Source organism: Pan paniscus, chromosome X (genome assembly GCF_029289425.2).
Source record: "Pan paniscus chromosome X, NHGRI_mPanPan1-v2.0_pri, whole genome shotgun sequence".
NCBI lineage: Eukaryota > Metazoa > Chordata > Mammalia > Primates > Hominidae > Pan > Pan paniscus.
This window is the reverse complement of record NC_073272.2, coordinates 52,005,058-52,023,900: the sequence shown is the minus strand read 5'-3', so window position 1 is coordinate 52,023,900 and position 18,843 is coordinate 52,005,058. Positions and strand designations below refer to the sequence as shown.

At 46.2% G+C, this 18,843-nt stretch overlaps 1 protein-coding gene and 1 pseudogene across 6 annotated transcripts in view; one reads left to right on the top strand and one right to left on the bottom strand.

The window, feature by feature from the left end:
- The window catches only part of SHROOM4 (shroom family member 4), a 248,616-nt gene that overhangs the window by 164,802 nt on the left and 64,971 nt on the right, over positions 1-18,843 (top strand). For 4 of the 6 annotated variants that reach the window (XR_004668918.3, XR_004668917.3, XR_612672.5 and 1 more), the window contains exons 3-4: positions 12,902-13,036; positions 15,545-18,047. Coding sequence is in view for 3 of the 6 variants with exons in the window: in XM_008977084.5 (XP_008975332.3) it covers positions 12,902-13,036; positions 15,545-18,047 (2,638 nt within the window). In the remaining 3 variants the exon portion in view is untranslated. Of the gene's footprint in view, positions 1-7,503; positions 7,866-12,901; positions 13,037-15,544; positions 18,048-18,843 lie in introns of those variants that run through there. The other 2 variants (XM_008977089.5, XM_034950500.3) reach the window with 2 other exon arrangements.
- Positions 1,436-1,536, bottom strand: LOC112438534 (U6 spliceosomal RNA; annotated as a pseudogene).

Below are 18,843 nucleotides of genomic sequence, written 5' to 3'. Positions count from 1 at the left end.
ACTTTGTCCCACCAAGTCTATCAGGCAGCTGGGAAAGAACTAAAGCCAGGAAGGCCCTGAGTAGTGTTTTTTTGTTTGTTTGTTTGTTTGTTTCAACACACTGGGCATGGCCTTGATACTGACCTTGACTTGACTTCTCTTTTCCTTTTCCTGGCCTCCTCTCAAACTTGCTCCTGGTTCTTCCAGCCCTGGTCTACTCTCACAGCAAAGAATAGCTCCCAGTGCTAATATTAAGGGTAAAAAACTGTCAGATGGAATTTTAAAAAAATAGTAAGACAAAAGAATCCACTGCCAAGCAGCAAAATTATGTGGGAAAAAAGCATTTTGCTAGGTTGGTGGGCTCTAGGCTGATTTCCCTGAGGGAAAAATCTAGATCTTTGAAATAGTTAAGTGAAATCACCAGTATAATTGCAGATTCCTAATTTAAGAATATGTCAGACAGTTATATCAGACAGTTGCCTGGGTAAATGATATGTCCATGTAGAATGGTGACATTTTTCTTTAGAAACCTCTTTTTATGGCTGGTTGCGGTGGCTCACGCCTATAATCCCAGCACTTTGGGAGATCGAGGTGGGCGGATCACGAGGTCAGGAGATGGAGACCATCCTGGCCAACATGGTGAAACCCCATCTCTACTAAAATACAAAAAAAAAAAAAATTAGCCAGGCGTGGTGGCACGTGCCTGCAGTCCCGGCTACTCGGGAGGCTGAGGCAGGGCCATCTCTTGAACCCGGGAGGCGGAGGTTGCAGTGAGCCAAGATCACACCACTGCACTCCAGTCTGGCAACAGAGCAAGACTCCATCTCAAAAAAAGAAACCTCTTTTTATTTAAAAGGTAATACATGTGTGGTGTATAAAATCTAGAAATGATTTAAAAGTATGAAAAATAAAAATAACCCTTAATTCCACCACACAAAGATAAATACCCACTGGTACAATATTAGTACATTTACATCCAGCCTTTCAATATGTGCATATCTGTATAAGAATATGTATATATGCATATATAGTTCTTGAATTGAACTTGTAATATGTTCAGGTTTATATACAATTTTTAAATTTACCATTATATTGTGAGCCTTTTTCAGGATCATTAAGTAGTCTTCAAAAACATGGTTTGTAATGACAAACTATTATTCCTCCATGTAAATGCACAATATGTTCTAACTCTTCCTAAATGTTGGACAGCGAGGATATTCCAAATTTTACCATTATGAATAACCCTGCAGTGGAAGACACTTCAAGTACATAAATAAATGTGTACATCTTTAATGGCTTTCTTAGGATAAAATCCTAGGAGTGGAAAAACTGGATCAAAGGATATGAAATTTCTTAAATATAATTCACATACCATAAAATTCACTATTTCAAGTGTGTAATTCAGTGGGTTTTAGTACATTCACAAGGTTGTGAAACCATTACCACTAATTGCAGTAAAAATACAGAGCATTTCACAAATTTGTGCATTATCCTTGTGCAGGAACCATGCTAATCTCTGTATCATTGCAATTTTAGTATATGTCAGCCAAAGCAAGCACAGTAGAAACATTTTAAGTCTTCTGATAACATATGCCAAAATTCCCTTAAGCAAGTGTGTACCCATTTCCATTCCCACCCACCAATGTATATCTATTTCCCCACAACTTTGTCAGCACTTACCTTTAAAAAGTATTGCCAATATGACTGAAAATGGCATTTCATTGTTTTGTCTCTATTACCAGCTCTTCTTCCTCTTCTCACTGAACTATAGCTCTGCAGAGATCTATCGTCCCCCGTCTCCTTTGCATACATTCACCGTGGGCAGTCACATCCACGGCAACAGCCTCAGCTGCCTCTTCTGGATAGTGACCACATGTCCATACCGTGCCCCAACCTCTTTCTAGCACTGCAGTCCACACATCAAGCTGCTCGCTGGGCACACCTACCTACAGAATTTGCTAGCATAACAAACTAATATCTGAAATAAAACTCATGTTTCCTGAAGCTGGTTCTTGCCTATGACTTTGCTATTTAGATTAGTGATATCAGCCTTCTAGGTGCTTCACAGTCATCTGTTCTCTCTGCTTATGTAATTAGCAGTCCAACGCTGTTGATTCTCTGTCACATTCTTCCTTTCTGCTCCATCCCCACTGCCATTGCTCTGATTTTACCTTTTATTGTGTCTATTCCATTAGCTTACTCACTTCTCTATGCTTCCAGTATCTATCCACATAATTTATCCTACACATGGCTACCATAATAACTTTCCTATAATACCGCTCGTACCATATTGCTCTCCTACTCTGGAACTTCCAAGGGCTCTCTCTTGCTTATTGGATTATGTGAAGTAAAGGCTTTAACTTGACTCTTAAGGCCCACCATGCTCTTGAATCATTCTAATTTCACTTCCTCTGTGCCTTATAAAAACTGTGTTTTCTTCCTTCATGGTATTCCTGTGCTTCTCACTTCTGTTCATGCAAATCTGGCATGGCCTCTCTCCCAGTCATCTTCAGTGGTGATTGTATTGACTCTTCCAAAATCAGCTCAGAGGCTCTGTGATGCCATTCTTGATTCAGGCAGCAGTGCTCTCTCCTTCTTTTGACTCTCATTTTGTTAGCATTTCCTTTCTGATACTTCTGACATTCCATCCTTTTTAATGGTTTTCTAGGTATTTTTCATCCACCCTCTACCACACTAAATTCCTTGAGCACAGGGATTACTTCTTCTTCATTTTGGCATGTTGCCTAGTACCTCTCCAAACACCTTAAATGTAGATAGAGGAGCTCTGTAAATGCTTGGACAAAACAATAGTGAAGACTGCCAATTTTCTTTTTAGAGCCCCTAATGACTCAGTTTCGGTAATGAATACTGTGCTAAGAAGGTACAGATGCCAGGTGACTCAAGTGTCATAGCTCATTCTTTTTTCCTCATTCTCCATATTCAGTCCATCAACAAATACTGTCAGCCCTACCTCTTCAAAATACCTCTAATCAAATCTCTTGTTCTTGTCCCAACTGCTACTTTCCTAGAACAAACCACCATTATCGCTTACCTATAATAGCCCCTTTAAATGGTTCTCTGGCTTCTACTGTTGACCCCCCCACACACAAATCCATCAGCCAAGTCAAGCCTTTATAAAACTTACATCATGTTAGTCCCCTGCTTAACAACCTCTAACAGCTTCCCATTTCACTGAGAATAAAATTCAAACTGTTTCAGCCTTTGGAAACTCCATGATCTGGCCTATGCACCTCCCCAATATCATCTCCCACTACAGTCCACCTTGCTCACTGTGCTCCAGCTCTGCTGGGTCTTGGCTCCTCCTGATTGTCAAGTTGTATCAAAGCAGAGTGACTGGGTGTTCTTGTTTCTATTGGGGTCCTAACTGTTGTTGGTTATTGTCCTAGGGCTCCGTGTCTTTAGTAGTAGAGATGACTTGGGGAGTGGCCAGAAGTAGTTCTGAGGACTTTGAGACTTGACTCTGGGGAAAACCTTTATGGATTCCATCAGATCTCTGAAAAGTGGTAGGTCGAACAGTGAGTTTGAACTGAAAGGGATAATGGGCTTTAAGGAGGAAGATAGGAAAACTGGTATTATTCCTACAGCCTCTTTCCCAAGGGACGCTATAAATGTTACTGATAGAAACCAGAGCTGGAGGACAAACATCCTCCACCTTCTTTATCGCTTTGGGTGTTGGTTTAGGAAACTGGGCATCATGGCAAAACCTTTAAGGCTATCTGTTGAGTCAGATGGTGCACTGTGAACTTGATGCCATTTTCCCTATGTGCTCCTCTGAAGTCTCCCTTAGCCCTCTGGTGTTGCACCCTTAACTTTTGTACATAGAAGGGAGAGGGAAAAAAACTCTTTCATTATTCAGATTCTGGACTTGCTCCCCTTGCTCCTAGAAGCTTCGAAATATTCACTATCCACCTCTTTGCCTTTAGGATCATTGATAAGATCAGCCAGCGTTTTCCCTCTTCTGTCAGTTAAACAAGTCTATGACTGGTATGTTTTATCACACTATATATAGAAAAACTAGAAATTTCTCTCTAGCCCATTCTGAAAGAGAATCCCGAGTACTGCATTTCTAAAGTACTAAGCATTTTCCTACCCGCTGCTATGTGCAGAGCTTTCCCGAGTCATCTGTATGGTTACTTCCTGCCAACCTTCTTTGGAAAAAGAGGTGTCCCCCTGTGTCTTAAAGATTTCAATGTGAAAATGGAGAAATGGAAGCAGAGGGTCAAATGTAATGCCCTAGCCAGAGGAAGTTATCACTCCCTATGCAGAAAGACAAAGATCACCCCTGACACACACCACAGCATTTGTGGGGAGTCTTTATTTCCACTCGAACATTCCCTTCTTTTCTTATTCCCTACCCTGGGTTTCTTTGTAGCCAGGGATGGATTCTGAGGTGGAGGGTGGAGAGGGGGACCCAGCAGATTTACATGGAAGAACTTGAACTGGCTATTCAGAGGAGGTGGGGAGAGGAGGGGAGGCAGGGAGGCAGAGCTGGGTACCAAAAGCCCCTTCTCCAGAGAGTATTCATCTCCCAGATGACCCAGATTATAGCTTTCCCAGACTGATGAGAAAGCCATTGTCCTGAAAGTTCTCTTTCAAATTACACACACACACACACACACACACACACACACACACACACACACACACTTCCCCCCTTGGTTGGGTCTATAATAAGGAAGGGTTTCCTGATTACCAGGCTGCAAGGACCCCAGCCAACAGTGGGTGGGGGTGGGCCTTCAGAGCTCTGTGTCCCTCCATGGTGACCAGGCAGCTTTTCCCCTCTTCTGTCAAATAAACAAGCCATGCATTGTTCTGTCCCCCGGCTTGTCTGTGGGCTTCCCTTCCTGCTGAGCCTGCCAGAATGAGCTTGGGCTTCTTCGTGTGGGGCAGGTGGAATGTGCTGTTTGGAGGGAGGCTGGAAGAGCCACAGAAAATAAACAGAGCTAATCAAGGACGTTATTTTGTGCTTCTATTTATACAAATACTTTAAAAAGTGGAAAGTACCCACACTCTGTTATGGTCCAGGCCTCAGGTTGAGCACAACCACAAGCAACAGGGGTTACATTTTCCTTTTTCCCCTAAGTTAGAGCAGAGCCATGGTTTTCTTTCTGCTCATCTTCTCCCAAGTATCTCTTCAGGGGTCTGCTGGGAGCCAGGCTCAAAGACAGATGGTGCTATCGGAAGATACTGGGGTGACAGCTGACTAGGGCAGCTGGAGACTGACTCCTTTCAGAATTGGTCCACCTCCACCCCTCACCTCTCACAAGAGCCTTTATAAGGCCTCTCCTGGGAGCCAGCTTCTGGCTTTTCTGCTGCATGTGCCCACCCTCCTGTGCCCCCATGCCAAGTTCACGTCTCCTGAGTACTTGGAAAAGAAGCAGTCATCTTTACCGTCCCCTGAGCACAGGAGGTCATACTTGATCATGTTATCTGGAACTCAGCTCTGCTAAATGGGAGCATATGCCCTTTTCCCTCCACCACCTCTCCCAACCTCTTCCCCAAATCCCAAACTGGCTAAACCGCTCAAGTTTCTCTCTCATCTTCCCTCAACGAAGGATTTCTTGAGTATACACTGTCTGTGCCCACCTGCCTACTCCTCATCTGATGACATCCCAACTCTCATCTTCGCACCCTTTCTCCCTACCTCAGCCAGCCCCATGAACATGCTTGCACCTCTACTCACAATTTTTTCAGCCTCACTTGGCCACTGGCAGGGTCACACTGATAACAAACCAGTTGCTCTTTATTTTATTAGGAAGTGGGGATTGGCAAACTTCTTCAGGCAAGCGTTTGCATGGGCTGGGCCACTGAGCAAAAGGAGAAAGACATTTGGCGACCAGAAGAGCAAGGGCGGCCGGACACCCAGGCCTGAGGAATGAAATGAAAAGAGATTTTAACCTGATGCATTTTTTGGACCAGATTATGTCCTGGTATATTGCCACTCAGAATGTGGTTATCACACCAGGAGCATCAGTATCACTCTGGAGCTTATTAAAAGTCAGAACCTGGGCCTCGCTGAATCAAAATCTGCATTTTAACAAGATCCCCAGGTAATTAGTATGCCCACTACAATTTGAGAGTGCTGTTCCAGAGCGTACTGGGTTTGGCGTTTGAGCCTTCTCTTAACTAGTCCTTTCTCTTTTCTCTTCATTTGGGTTGAAGAAATCAGTTTTCTTATTGCTAATGGTACCTCGCTCATTATTATTTTGCATACGGGTAATATTAAAAACAGATAGCATTTATTGAGTGCCTTTCACATGCCAGGCATGTTTTATAGATGAGGAAACCAAGATTCTGTGACATGCCCAAGGCCAAACAACTAGTGAATGGTAGAGCTGAGACTGTAAGCCAGATCCATATGCTCCTCAAAGCTCCCAAACTTTCCCCTATACAGTTGATAAAAGTCAACCCAGACTCTCCTGTGAGATACAGAGGGAAGAAAGGGGAAGGGGCCTCCAGGCATGATTTCTCCAGAGAGGAAAGGCCCTAGCATACATACTTCATGTCCTAAGGGAGTTTGCATAAGCCCTCTCAGGAGCCAGAAATTACTGGAATTGAGGCCAGAGGCCAAGGGAAACTGGAGTAGGGAATTGGGAGTGTTAATGAAAGGAAAACCCTGACTCTAATTCCCCAAGATAAATTAAATCCTGGTGCCTGAGCCTGGGCTTAGGGGGTGCAACAAATCCACATAGGGCTGCTCTGGATTCTGGCTACTGCGCTAATCACTTAGGGCATCATTTGGAACCTCAGCCTGGGGCCTAGGACTACTACATCATAGCATGCTAGAGTGGGAAGGGTCATTTGTGACTATTGAATTCAATGTTTTATTTTACAGGGAGGAAACAGAAGCCCAGAGAGTGGGAGTAAGTTGCCAGAGGTCAGAGTGAATTCATGGCAGATCCAGGGACACTGACCCCAAACACCACATTTCCAGCATAGCTAATGGGCACCTTTTCTGGAGTTGAAGTCTCTGGTGTAAAATTGGGTTTTCTTTGGATCTGCTCAAGTCCGCATAGGAAGTGCAGACCCCTGTAAATACATCCGAAAATGTTTGTGAGCCTTCGTATCTCACCAGGACCTTCACCTTGGAAAATCTCTCAGTCACTTGCCCCCAGCTATATAAAATCAGCTGGAGTGCTACTCCTCTGGACCTGGAGGCTGCTAGTCCTGGCTTATCTGTACTTTTCTGGGGCCCAGAGGACCTGCAGAGATGGCTGGGTGGGGTCAACTCAGTCCAGGAAGCACAGGAATTCTTTTAAGTGTATGTGTCTGGGGTATTTTTCTCTCTCACTTACGTGTATTTTTAAAAATTCTTTTTAGACACCCGCTTTATCTTTCCCAAACATCATTTCCTTGCTCCTTTCCTGAGTTCTAGCAGTGGCTGGGGGCCCAGCTTCCTTATTGGCCTCTGAGCTGCCGAGGGGGTGGGCCTGGGCTCAGAGGAGGTTGGAGTAGGGAGCAGGGGGGCTGTTTATGCTGCTGGAAGTGCCTTTCATCCTTCCCTTTGACACCAGGGTGCTGGCTGGTTCCTGGAGCAGCGTCTTCACTCCTATCCAGCTCTTGACACTGGCTTTCGTTCCCGAAGGCTGTGGCCATATCTAGGTCCATCCAGGCTGATGGTCATACCTTGCCTTCAGTGCTCCTCCTTCCTGTTCTTAGAACTGGAACCTGACTGTGCCTGAGCCCCTTGGATCACACTCAGCATCTTGGGCTGATGGTCCCTCGCCCCAGAAGGTCTTAACTGGAGGGCAGATGGGTCCCAGCTAAGGGAGGACGCTGGCTGGAGGGTTTGTCAACGAGAGTCTGAGCTAGCCGGATACCCCGCTCTCTCCCAAGCCATCTCTCCACCCTGGGCAACTTCCATGGTAGGTACAGCCAGTAGCCATGGCTGCTGCCACTCTTCCCCCTCTTGCTTTCTTTCTTCAATATCTCTTTCTTTTTGCTTCCTAAGAAAAGCATTTTGGAGTAATGAAGGGTGGGATGAGGTGTGTGCTTATTGATAGTGCCTGAGCCAGCCTTAGGAGAAAGGCAAGCACTGGGGTCACTGCCTTCACATCTTGGCCTAGAGCTGCATGGTTGGTCGTAGGCATTTTCTTACTTTTCTGTTTGTTTCTCCTCCTCTCTCTCCCCACTGCCTATGGAGGGAATGGTTTCAGCTCTAGGACTAATGATACCTCCCTTTGCTGACTGCTTCTTGAGGGAATTGCTATGGGAAACCTCAGGAATACAGGCTTTTTCAGATAGACTCTTCCTTGGAGAGGAGGGGTCGTGTGGTATCCTAGGAAAAAACTGGAGGATCTGAGTTTCATTCCCAATTCTGCTGGTTATTAGCTATGTGCTCTTGGCAAATCACTTAAGCTTTATGCATCTCTGGTTCTCCATTTGTAAAGTGGGGATAATAACTTACCAGCTGGACATGGTGGCTCATGCCTGTAATCCCAGCACTTTGGGAGGCTCAGGCAGGAAGATTGCTTGAGGCCAGGAGTTCAAGACCAGCCTGGCCAACATGGTGAAACCCCATCTCTACAAAAAATACAAAAAAATTAGCCGGGCACGGTAGCATGCACCTGTAGCCTGTAGTCCTAGCTACTCAGGAGGCTGAGACAGAAGGATAGCTTATGCCCAGGAGTCTGAGGTTGCAGTTAGCTATGAGTGTACCATTGCACTCCAACCTGGGCAACAGAGCCAGAGAGGCCCTGTCTTAATAATAATAACAATAATAAAACTGTTTCACATAAGGTTAGAGAGATGATTAAATCAGTTAATGCATGTGAAATGCTTAGTGCCTGGCACATCTTCAGTGTTCAATAAGTGGTCCTGCTGTGTGTTTTCTTTAAGTTTATACAGTATGTCAGGCACTATGCTGGTTGATTTCACACATGGGACTGCATTTAATCCAAAACATAACTCATGAAAAACAGATGGTCATCTTCCCCATTTTGCAGATAAAAAATCTGCAACTCGCAGAAGTGACTTGCCCGTGGCCACACAACTACAGTTTGAATGCAAGTGTAGACTGACTTCAAGTCTAGGGCTATTCCGAACTAATAATAGGCCAAATAGTAGACCATATAGATAGTTTATTCTCCTGTCCCAAACTAGGGTTAGAAGGCTCTAGCTCTGGCTCCAGCTCCCTCTGTTTGGATTTTTCTTCTTCCAGTCTTTAGTTTTCTCTGTGTCCTAAAAGCCCCCACTTCCCTCTTCTGTCTACTTTGGGATTGGTTCCTACTCCTGGAGAAACCCTAGAAAGAGTAAGGGGCCAGCCAGGCGCAGTGGCTCACGCCTGTAATCCTAGCACTTTGGGAGGCCGAAGCGGGTGGATCACCTGAGGTCAGGAGTTCGAGATGAACCTGGCCAACCTGGTGAAACCCCATCTCTACTAAAAATACAAAATTAGCTGGGCATGGTGGCACATGCCTGTAATCCTAGCTACTCAGGAGGCTGAAGCAGGAGAATTGCTTGAACCAGGGAGGCGGAGGTTGCAGTCAGCCAAGATTGTGCCATTGCACTCCAGGCTTGGCGACAAGAATGAGACTTCGTCTCAAAAAAAAAAAAAAAATAGTAAGAGTCTTTGTAAGGTATGTTTCACAGTGTGGCAAGGTAGTGGTACAGTAGAACCTCAACAGTGGATGGTACCCTAGGTGTGGGTACTCTTGAGCCATCAAAAGGTACAAGTCTGAGCTAATAACCATTATTATAGTACCTGCTACTTACTGACTACTTGCTGTGCATCAGGCTGTGTCCCAGATGCTTTGAGAATACTATCTCTAATCCCCACAGTCACCTAGCCAGATAGGAATTATTGTTTCCTTTCTCAGATAAGAAAACTAAATTTCAGATGGGTTAAGCAACTTACAGATACACACATCTAAAGTGGCAGAGGGGATCTGAACCTACATCTGTCTCACTCATTTTTCACCCATTGCTTACTGGCTTGGTATAGTTGGTGAGATGAGACTGACACACATGAAATGATGATGGGCAATATCAAATATCATATTATTATGGACCCAATTGTGAGGGCTAGATTACCCTGAACAAGCTTCCTGGAGGAGATGGTACTTGAGCAGTACCTTGAAGAACAGGTAGGATTTAGGTTAACAAAAGGAGAGGGGGCATTCCAGGCAGAGGGAACAGTCATAGTCATAACTATGATTGGTCGAGGCCTTGCCAGGCCTGATTCAAAGCACTTGCACTGTCTCATTTGATCTTTCAACAATCCCATTTGGTACTATTATCCACATTTTACTGCCATGAAAACTAGGGCTCTGAGAAGTGAAGTCACCTGTCTAAAGCAACAGAGCTAATAAGTGGTAGAGCTGGGATTCAAACAAAGGTGGTCTGACCCCAGAGCCTGTGTTAGATCAACAGGAATATCAACAGCAAAGGCACAGAATCAGGAAGGGACAGAGCTGGTTGCAGGCTGTGATTGGAGCAGAGAAATGGGAGATTGAGCTGATGGGTAAAGATAGCTTATTGAAGACTTTGAAACTGATCTAGTTTACGTTTGATGTGGGACAGAGTAAGAAATAGGGAGCCAGTGAAGATTCTTGAATAGGAGAGTACCCCAATTCAGTTGGCGTTTAACATGATATGACCTAAAAGCAGTGACTGGAGGTAGAACAAGGCAGACAGGCCGGCAGACTTCTGCAGTATTTGGGGCATAAAGTTTCAAGGGCCTGGACTAGAACAGGAGCTGCTGGTGGTGGGTTCTGGGAGAAGAGCTGTGGTTCTGTCTAATGGCCACAGTGAAAATGGAGGTGGGGGGGGTAGGGAGAGAGAGAGAGAGAGCAAACCAGGGCCAGAGAAACATCATAAAAAAAAAACTCAGTATAACTCAGTGTGGGATTGGATGGTTAGGGAGAAGGTGGCACCAAGGCTGACTGCCCGCACTTTAAACCCAGAACTCAAGAACCCTAAATATGGAAAAAGGCTTGAAATAGGAAGGATACCCTGTTCACCACTATATCCTCAGTGTCTAAAAGCATAGGTCATAGTAGATACCCATGGTACATAGTACTACTACTGGTAGATGCTTGACAAATAGTTGTTGACCGGATAACTACCTGGTAGCAGCAGCTGGAGAGATTTCCCGGCAGTGTGGCTTGTGTGTAGGACTCCAGAGCAAGCATAGCCCCCAAGGTCTCCTTGTGCCTTCAGCCCCCACTCTGGGCACTCTGAAATCAATAATAGAACAATGTGGTTACAAAGCTAGGGGCTTCACCTGGCTTTCCTCCGCTTAAATCTTAGCCACTGTTGCTGACCTGTGGCTCTACTTCCTGGCCTTTGACAAACAGCTTCCCCTGCCCTTCCTCCTATACCTCCTGGTCTGTATCTGGCCTATTACCACTCAATCCTTGTTTTCCCCAGCAAGGCTATTCTTCTGAAGACTATCTTTTTAGGCCTTAGCCCTCTAGAGCCTTGTACTACTGAGATCTTCTGTGCTTCTGCTGGGGTGAGGGGCATTTCCAGCTCTTCTGTGCTTCTGCTGGGGTGAGGGGCATTTCCAGCTAGGATGGAATCCTCCAGCTTGAGTGTGACCATGAATGCTCCTGGGAGGTAGAGAGCTGCTTTATCTCACGATATAGCCAGCTTGTTGAAGGCAGGGGCCCTTATCCTATTCAACCCTGTACTACCAGTGCCTAGTCTGGACCCTGGCACAGTAAATATGAATAAATTGATGAAAATAATTTTTCTGTTTACTTCTGTATCATCTACTTATTTATCATGTTTCTTTTACTCTGCCATTCATCTCTTTCCCTGTCATCCATTTCTCTCTACTATATATTTACAATCTTTCTCAGAGTTTTCTCTTTTTCTGTCATTTATTTTCCCCTCTATCATCTCTCCTTCTTATCTCTATCATTTGCCTGGCGCTTCCAGCATCTGTCTCTCTCCATTCTCTCTCTACTCTCCCTCCTTCTGTCATTCTCCCTCCCATCAATCACCTTTTTATCTCCTGGCATTATCCATGCCCCACATGTACTCTTCACCACACTACTCTTCCCCACTCACAAGGGTGGCAACTGCTCATGCAAAGTATGCCAGGGGACAGCGATGGGTTCTGTATGTGGCAGTCAGTGCAAAAGTTGTGGCTGCATTCAGAGTCGTGGCCTCAGGCCTATTTCCCTTTATATGCCCCTGACCTGCTGAGCAGCCAATCTCCTCTGTCAGCCTAACATGGTGCATTCACCACTTTGTTCTATCTTCCCTCACAGGAGTTGGGGCTTCCTGCCACCAGTTTGCCTACCAACTCAGGTGTCTCACCTCTGTACCCATCTTATCTTTCACTCTGTCAATACCTATCCCATGCTTTGTTTGAACCAGCTCTGTCTCTCAATTTAGTCTGTAAGCTCTCAAGAGCAAAGACTGTATTGGATTCATCTCTGTAATCCCAGAGTTACACGTAGAGGACACACAGTAAACATACAACAAATGCTTATTCAATGAATGGCTAAAAATTGGAGAATTGACAGCCCAGTGTTGACCTGTTCAAACTTTTCAATCACTTGCCCATTCCTTTCTCAGAGAAAAATGGGAAGATTGACCAGATTGATTTTCTTTCTCAAAGAGAAGTGAGGATGTGCTCACTGTTCATTAGGCGGCAGCACTCATTTATTCCACAAATATTTATTGAACATCTACTATGTGTCCAGCACTGTGATACGTGCTCAGGATACTCTTGTGAACAAAGCAGCCCTATGAAGCTGACATTCCATATCTCCAGAATGAAGGAGACTTGAGAACTAGGAGCTCAGGAGGGCCACTAAGATTCCCACACCAGTTCCTTGCAAGATGTTCTACTTTACTGAAGGAAAAGAGGGGGTGGGGCGGAAGCTGCCTGGGAAGTGATTTCAGCTCTGGTTCCTTCAGCCCACTTCCTGTCCCTTTCTTGCTGTAGGAGGAACGCCCCTGTCAGTAGGCCGCACTCATGGCATGTGGCCAAGCTGCTGGAGGGATGCCCTGAAGCAGCCACCACCATGCATTTCCCTTCTGAAGCCTTCAGCTTGTCCTGGCATTCCGGCTGCAACACAAGGTGAGTCTAGAGCCCTCCCCTCAAGACAGGCTGGAGGGTAGACAACTTGGACACTCCTCCTCCTCTGCTCTAGTCCCTGTTGGATGTTAGAGCCTCAAGTACTATAATGGAAAAGCAAGTGGGAGTCCAGAGTACCTGAGTTCAAGTCCTAGTCTCTTGCTAATTCTCTGTGATTTTGGGCTAGTCCCTTTCCTTCTGGATGATGTTTCCTTGAAATACCTCATTGGGCTTACAAGACACCACACTGTCCTGCTTTTCATTCTATTTCACTAGCTGTTCTTTCTCCGTATCTCTTTTCCTAATTCCTTTCATTCTCCTGTCTCTTAATGTAGGAGGACCCCAGGGCTCAGTTCTGGCCTGCTTCTCTGTCAATGGCGACTCACTGGTGCCCTTATCTGGTCTTTATTACCTCTGTCACATAGCCAAAGCCTTCAAAATAGGGACCTTCCTGAATAACCGTTGTTGAAACAGTTGCCCAAGAGGCAGACAACGTTTTCTTCAGGCTGAGAGCCAGCAAAGGTGCTGCCCTTCACTGCCTTTTCCCTTCCACAAGAGCTTCCCTCCAAGAAGGGATTTCTGTTGCAGGTTCAGAGAAACTAAGGGTTGAGTTTACCCCAATTCGGTGACTTTATTTGGAAACCAAGGGCTCAGGGCACAGGCAGTTTTGTTCTGGAAGAATATGCAGAAACACACTTTGACATTCTTGAGCTTGGCTCCTGTTTGAGTGAGGATTTGTTTTTGTTTTTGTTCTTTTCAGCAGGAATAGTGGTGGAGTGGGTAGCAGGTTCCCTCGCCAATAAGAAATTGATGGATTCCTTGCCCAGAGAACAAGTGAGCTGACTGACTAAGGGGCACGGCAGGGAGCAAGAATGAGCAGAAAATGACCTGAGGGTCTCATGGGCTGCTGCCACAGTTCAACTCTGGCTTTCTAGACTATGGCCTTTCTGAGAGCAGCCTGCAACCTCTCGGGTTCTAGTCAAAGGGAGTTACTGGCATGACTTGGTTCAGTTTGGCTTTGTGTTTGGGAAATGGTACTTAAAATTGAAGATTGCATCTGATCCTAGCCCTTCCCTTGGTCTTCCAGGTTTGGCTTTGCTGTGGGAGTTGGGGGAGGCGTGGGTGGGCAGAGGCCCCTATACTATCAATACTAGTATTAGAGAGGATCCTGATGGCAAAAACTAATAATCAAGAGAGTAGCAGCTGCCATGTATTGAACCCTTGCTAGGTACCTGGGCTGTGGTAAGGACTTTACATTTGCTATCTGCTTTATCTACACATCAACCCTCTGATATAGCTATTACTATTATTCCTATTTAAAAGACCATATGGCAGTAGCGCTAAGACACTGGACTCAGGCCTGATTCAGATTCCAGCTGTGCTGCTTCAGCAGCTTAGTGAGTTTGTCAGTTTACTTTACCTCTCTAAGCTTAAGATTCTTCCATTGTAAAGTGTAGATAATAATCTGTCCCATAAAGATGGGAACAATAGACACTGGGGAATACAAAAGCAGGGAGAAAGGAAGTGGGACAAGGGTTGAAAAACTACCTGTTGGGTACTCTGCTCACTTCCCAGGTGATGAGTTCAATTGTACTCCACACCTCAGCATCATGTGATATACCTTTGTAACAAACCTGTACGTGTACCCCCGGAATCTAAAATAAAGGTTGGAAAAGAAAAAAAAGATCTGTCCTCTTCAGCTTGAAATGAAACTTTGTAAACTGTCCGGCACATTGTAGGTCCTCAGTAAATAGTCAGGATTGCTATTATCAAGAAAAGAATAGGGGAACACCTGAATTACAGCCCTGTCTGTGCCAGTAGTTAGAGCTGGGTGTTCTTGAGTAAATCACCATCTCAAAATCACTTCCCTTTGCTGGGCTTGCTTTACACCAGTGGTTCTCAAAAGTGTGATTGCTGGATGAGCAAGCAGCCCCAGCAGCACCTGGGAAGTTGTTGGAAGTACAAATTCTCAGGATTCACCGAGACCTAAAGCTCTAGGATGAGGATGAGTGACCCGTGTTTCAACAAGCCCTGCATGTGATTCTGACGCACATGCTCAAGTTTGAGAATCACTGATTTATTTACAAAATGGTCCAGCTACAACTGAATCAGCCCTTTAGGGCCCCTCTCTAATGCTGATATTCTGTGATTGTCTCTTTTGGCAGGGAGCCACATGCTGACTCCCTAGGGACAGGGACAGCCTAGAAGCAATTTCAGACTTGCTAATGTCAGGGAAATAGAGGATAACCCCCATAGAGCTCTCCCACTTTTAGTCTTTGGGGTGTTTCCCCATCTTTTTTCCATATATCATCTTGTGTCCCATTTTACTAAGCCCCTGAGGCACCCCAATGTCCATCTTCTTCCCTGTTTCCCTTTCTTCCCCTTTTTTTTTTTTTTTTTGCCTACCCTCCTCTCTTTTGTGGCATGGGTACCTCTGGGCTGGCCTGCCCTCTCCTATAGTAGGGCTGGCCATGACTTCGCTAACTAACCAGTATGCCCTGTGTCTTACAGTGACGTGTGTGTGCAGTGGTGTCCACTCTCCCGGCATTGCAGCACCGAGAAAAGCAGCTCCATTGGCAGCATGGAGAGCCTGGAGCAACCAGGCCAAGCCACCTATGAGAGCCATCTGTTGCCTATTGACCAGAACATGTACCCTAACCAGCGTGACTCAGCCTACAGCTCCTTCTCGGCCAGCTCAAATGCTTCTGACTGTGCCCTTTCCCTCAGGCCAGAGGAGCCAGCCTCTACAGACTGCATCATGCAAGGCCCAGGGCCAACTAAGGCCCCCAGTGGCCGGCCTAATGTGGCTGAGACCTCAGGAGGTAGTCGGCGCACCAATGGGGGCCACCTGACCCCCAGCTCTCAGATGTCATCCCGTCCACAGGAGGGATACCAGTCAGGGCCCGCCAAAGCAGTCAGGGGCCCACCACAACCTCCAGTGAGGCGGGACAGCCTTCAGGCCTCCAGAGCCCAACTCCTCAATGGAGAGCAGCGCAGGGCATCTGAACCTGTGGTCCCCTTGCCACAGAAGGAGAAACTGAGCTTAGAGCCTGTGCTACCCGCAAGGAACCCTAATAGGTTCTGTTGTCTCAGTGGGCATGACCAAGTGACAAGTGAGGGCCATCAGAATTGTGAGTTCAGTCAGCCTCCTGAATCCAGCCAACAGGGCTCTGAGCATCTACTGATGCAGGCCTCAACCAAAGCTGTTGGATCCCCAAAAGCCTGTGACAGAGCTTCCAGCATGGATTCCAACCCACTCAATGAGGCTTCTGCAGAGCTAGCTAAGGCTTCTTTTGGCAGACCTCCACATCTCATAGGACCCATAGGGCATCGCCATAGTGCCCCTGAACAGCTGCTGGCATCCCACCTGCAGCATGTGCACCTTGATACCAGGGGCAGCAAAGGGATGGAGCTCCCACCTGTACAGGATGGGCACCAGTGGACTCTGTCCCCTTTGCACAGCAGCCACAAAGGGAAGAAAAGTCCATGCCCCCCTACAGGAGGAACCCATGACCAGTCCAGCAAAGAAAGAAAGACCAGACAAGTGGATGACAAGTCTTTAGTTTTCGGACACCAGAGCCAAAGCAGTCCCCCACATGGAGAGGCTGATGGACACCCCTCAGAAAAAGGCTTCCTGGACCCAAACAGAACAAGCAGAGCAGCCAGTGAATTGGCCAACCAGCAACCCTCTGCCTCTGGCTCCCTTGTTCAACAAGCCACGGACTGTTCTTCAACCACTAAAGTAGCTAGTGGCACAGAGGCAGGTGAAGAAGGGGACAGCGAGCCCAAGGAGTGCAGCCGGATGGGTGGTAGACGAAGTGGAGGGACCCGGGGCCGCTCGATCCAAAACCGGCGGAAGAGTGAGCGTTTTGCTACCAATCTGCGTAATGAAATTCAGAGGCGGAAGGCCCAGCTCCAGAAAAGCAAGGGTCCCTTGTCACAGCTGTGTGACACTAAGGAGCCAGTGGAAGAGACCCAGGAGCCCCCAGAAAGTCCTCCACTCACTGCCTCTAACACATCTCTTCTATCTTCATGTAAAAAACCTACCAGCCCCAGAGACAAGCTCTTCAACAAAAGCATGATGCTCAGAGCTAGGTCTTCCGAGTGCCTCAGCCAAGCCCCTGAGAGCCATGAATCTAGGACAGGCTTAGAGGGACGAATAAGCCCTGGCCAGAGGCCTGGCCAGAGGCCTGGCCAGTCCTCTTTGGGCCTGAACACCTGGTGGAAAGCACCTGACCCATCCTCCTCAGACCCTGAGAAAGCACCTGCTCACTGTGGAGTCCGTGGAGGTCATTGGAGATGGTCTCCAGAGCATAATTCACAGCCACTTGTGGCAGCAGCCATGGAAGGCCCTTCCAACCCAGGTGACAACAAGGAATTGAAGGCTTCTACTGCTCAAGCTGGGGAGGATGCCATCCTCTTGCCTTTTGCAGACAGAAGAAAGTTCTTTGAAGAGAGTAGCAAATCCTTATCTACATCTCATTTGCCAGGTTTAACCACTCATAGCAACAAGACTTTTACCCAGAGACCGAAACCTATAGACCAAAACTTCCAGCCAATGAGCTCCAGCTATAGGGAATTGAGGCGCCATCCCATGGACCAATCATATCATTCCGCAGACCAACCATATCATGCCACAGACCAATCATATCATTCCATGTCACCCCTTCAGTCAGAACCTCCCACTTACTCAGAATGTTTTGCAAGCAAAGGTCTAGAAAATTCCATGTGTTGTAAGCCACTACACTGTGGTGATTTTGATTACCACAGGACCTGCTCTTACTCCTGCAGTGTTCAAGGAGCTCTAGTCCATGATCCTTGCATTTATTGTTCTGGGGAAATCTGCCCTGCCTTGCTAAAGAGAAATATGATGCCAAATTGCTACAACTGCCGGTGCCACCACCACCAATGCATTCGGTGTTCAGTTTGCTATCATAATCCTCAGCACAGTACCCTCGAGGACAGCAGCTTGGCACCTGGCAACACTTGGAAACCCAGGAAGCTGACAGTGCAGGTGAGGACTTGGTTCTTGGGTGGGTAACCTTCATTATTGTCTTTGAGAGGAGAAAGCTAGGTAAATTATTTAAAAATATAACAATTATAATTCCTTGAAACTGTACAGCAGTGGCTTCAGTAGTTGTTAACTTAGTAACCTTGAATAAGATACTCAGCCACCAAAATTGCAGTTGTCTCATCTTTAGGGTTAGATAAAAGTAACTTTTGCTTCATAAAATGGGCACAACTGAGATTTATATCCTGACTATAAAATTGATATCTGAGTGACCCAAAGCAAGTCATTCAACCACACAAATTTGAAGTATGTAATTCTAAAGGGAAAAAATAATTTTTCTGTCATAAAATAGCCAGTATTAAGAAGAGTCTCACTGCCTCATCTCTAAAATGGAGGAATATCATGGCTGCCTCATGGATCACTTGTGAGAATCAAATCAGATTGTGTCTATGGAGTTCTAGGCCCAGTGCATGATACAAAATATCACTTATTGCCTCCCATTTTCTACTTCAGAAGTATTTAGAGATGCAAAACTTGCAAATATCCCCAGGCTTTGCTTTCAGAGATCTGACTTGTTGAGTTTTTAAAAAGACAAATCCTTTCCCCTTTCTCCATCCTGTCTCTGTTGGAGACCCAGGTCTAAACTGGCTGCTCTTATATCCCGGTTATGACCTATTACCATAACACAAGCTACCACCATCCCCCAGGCTACTTCTGGGAGGACTCCCTAGGTCCTTGCCTACTCACTGCCAGATTACTTCCCCATGGCATCCCTGATGCCATCTTTTGGCCGGTGCAT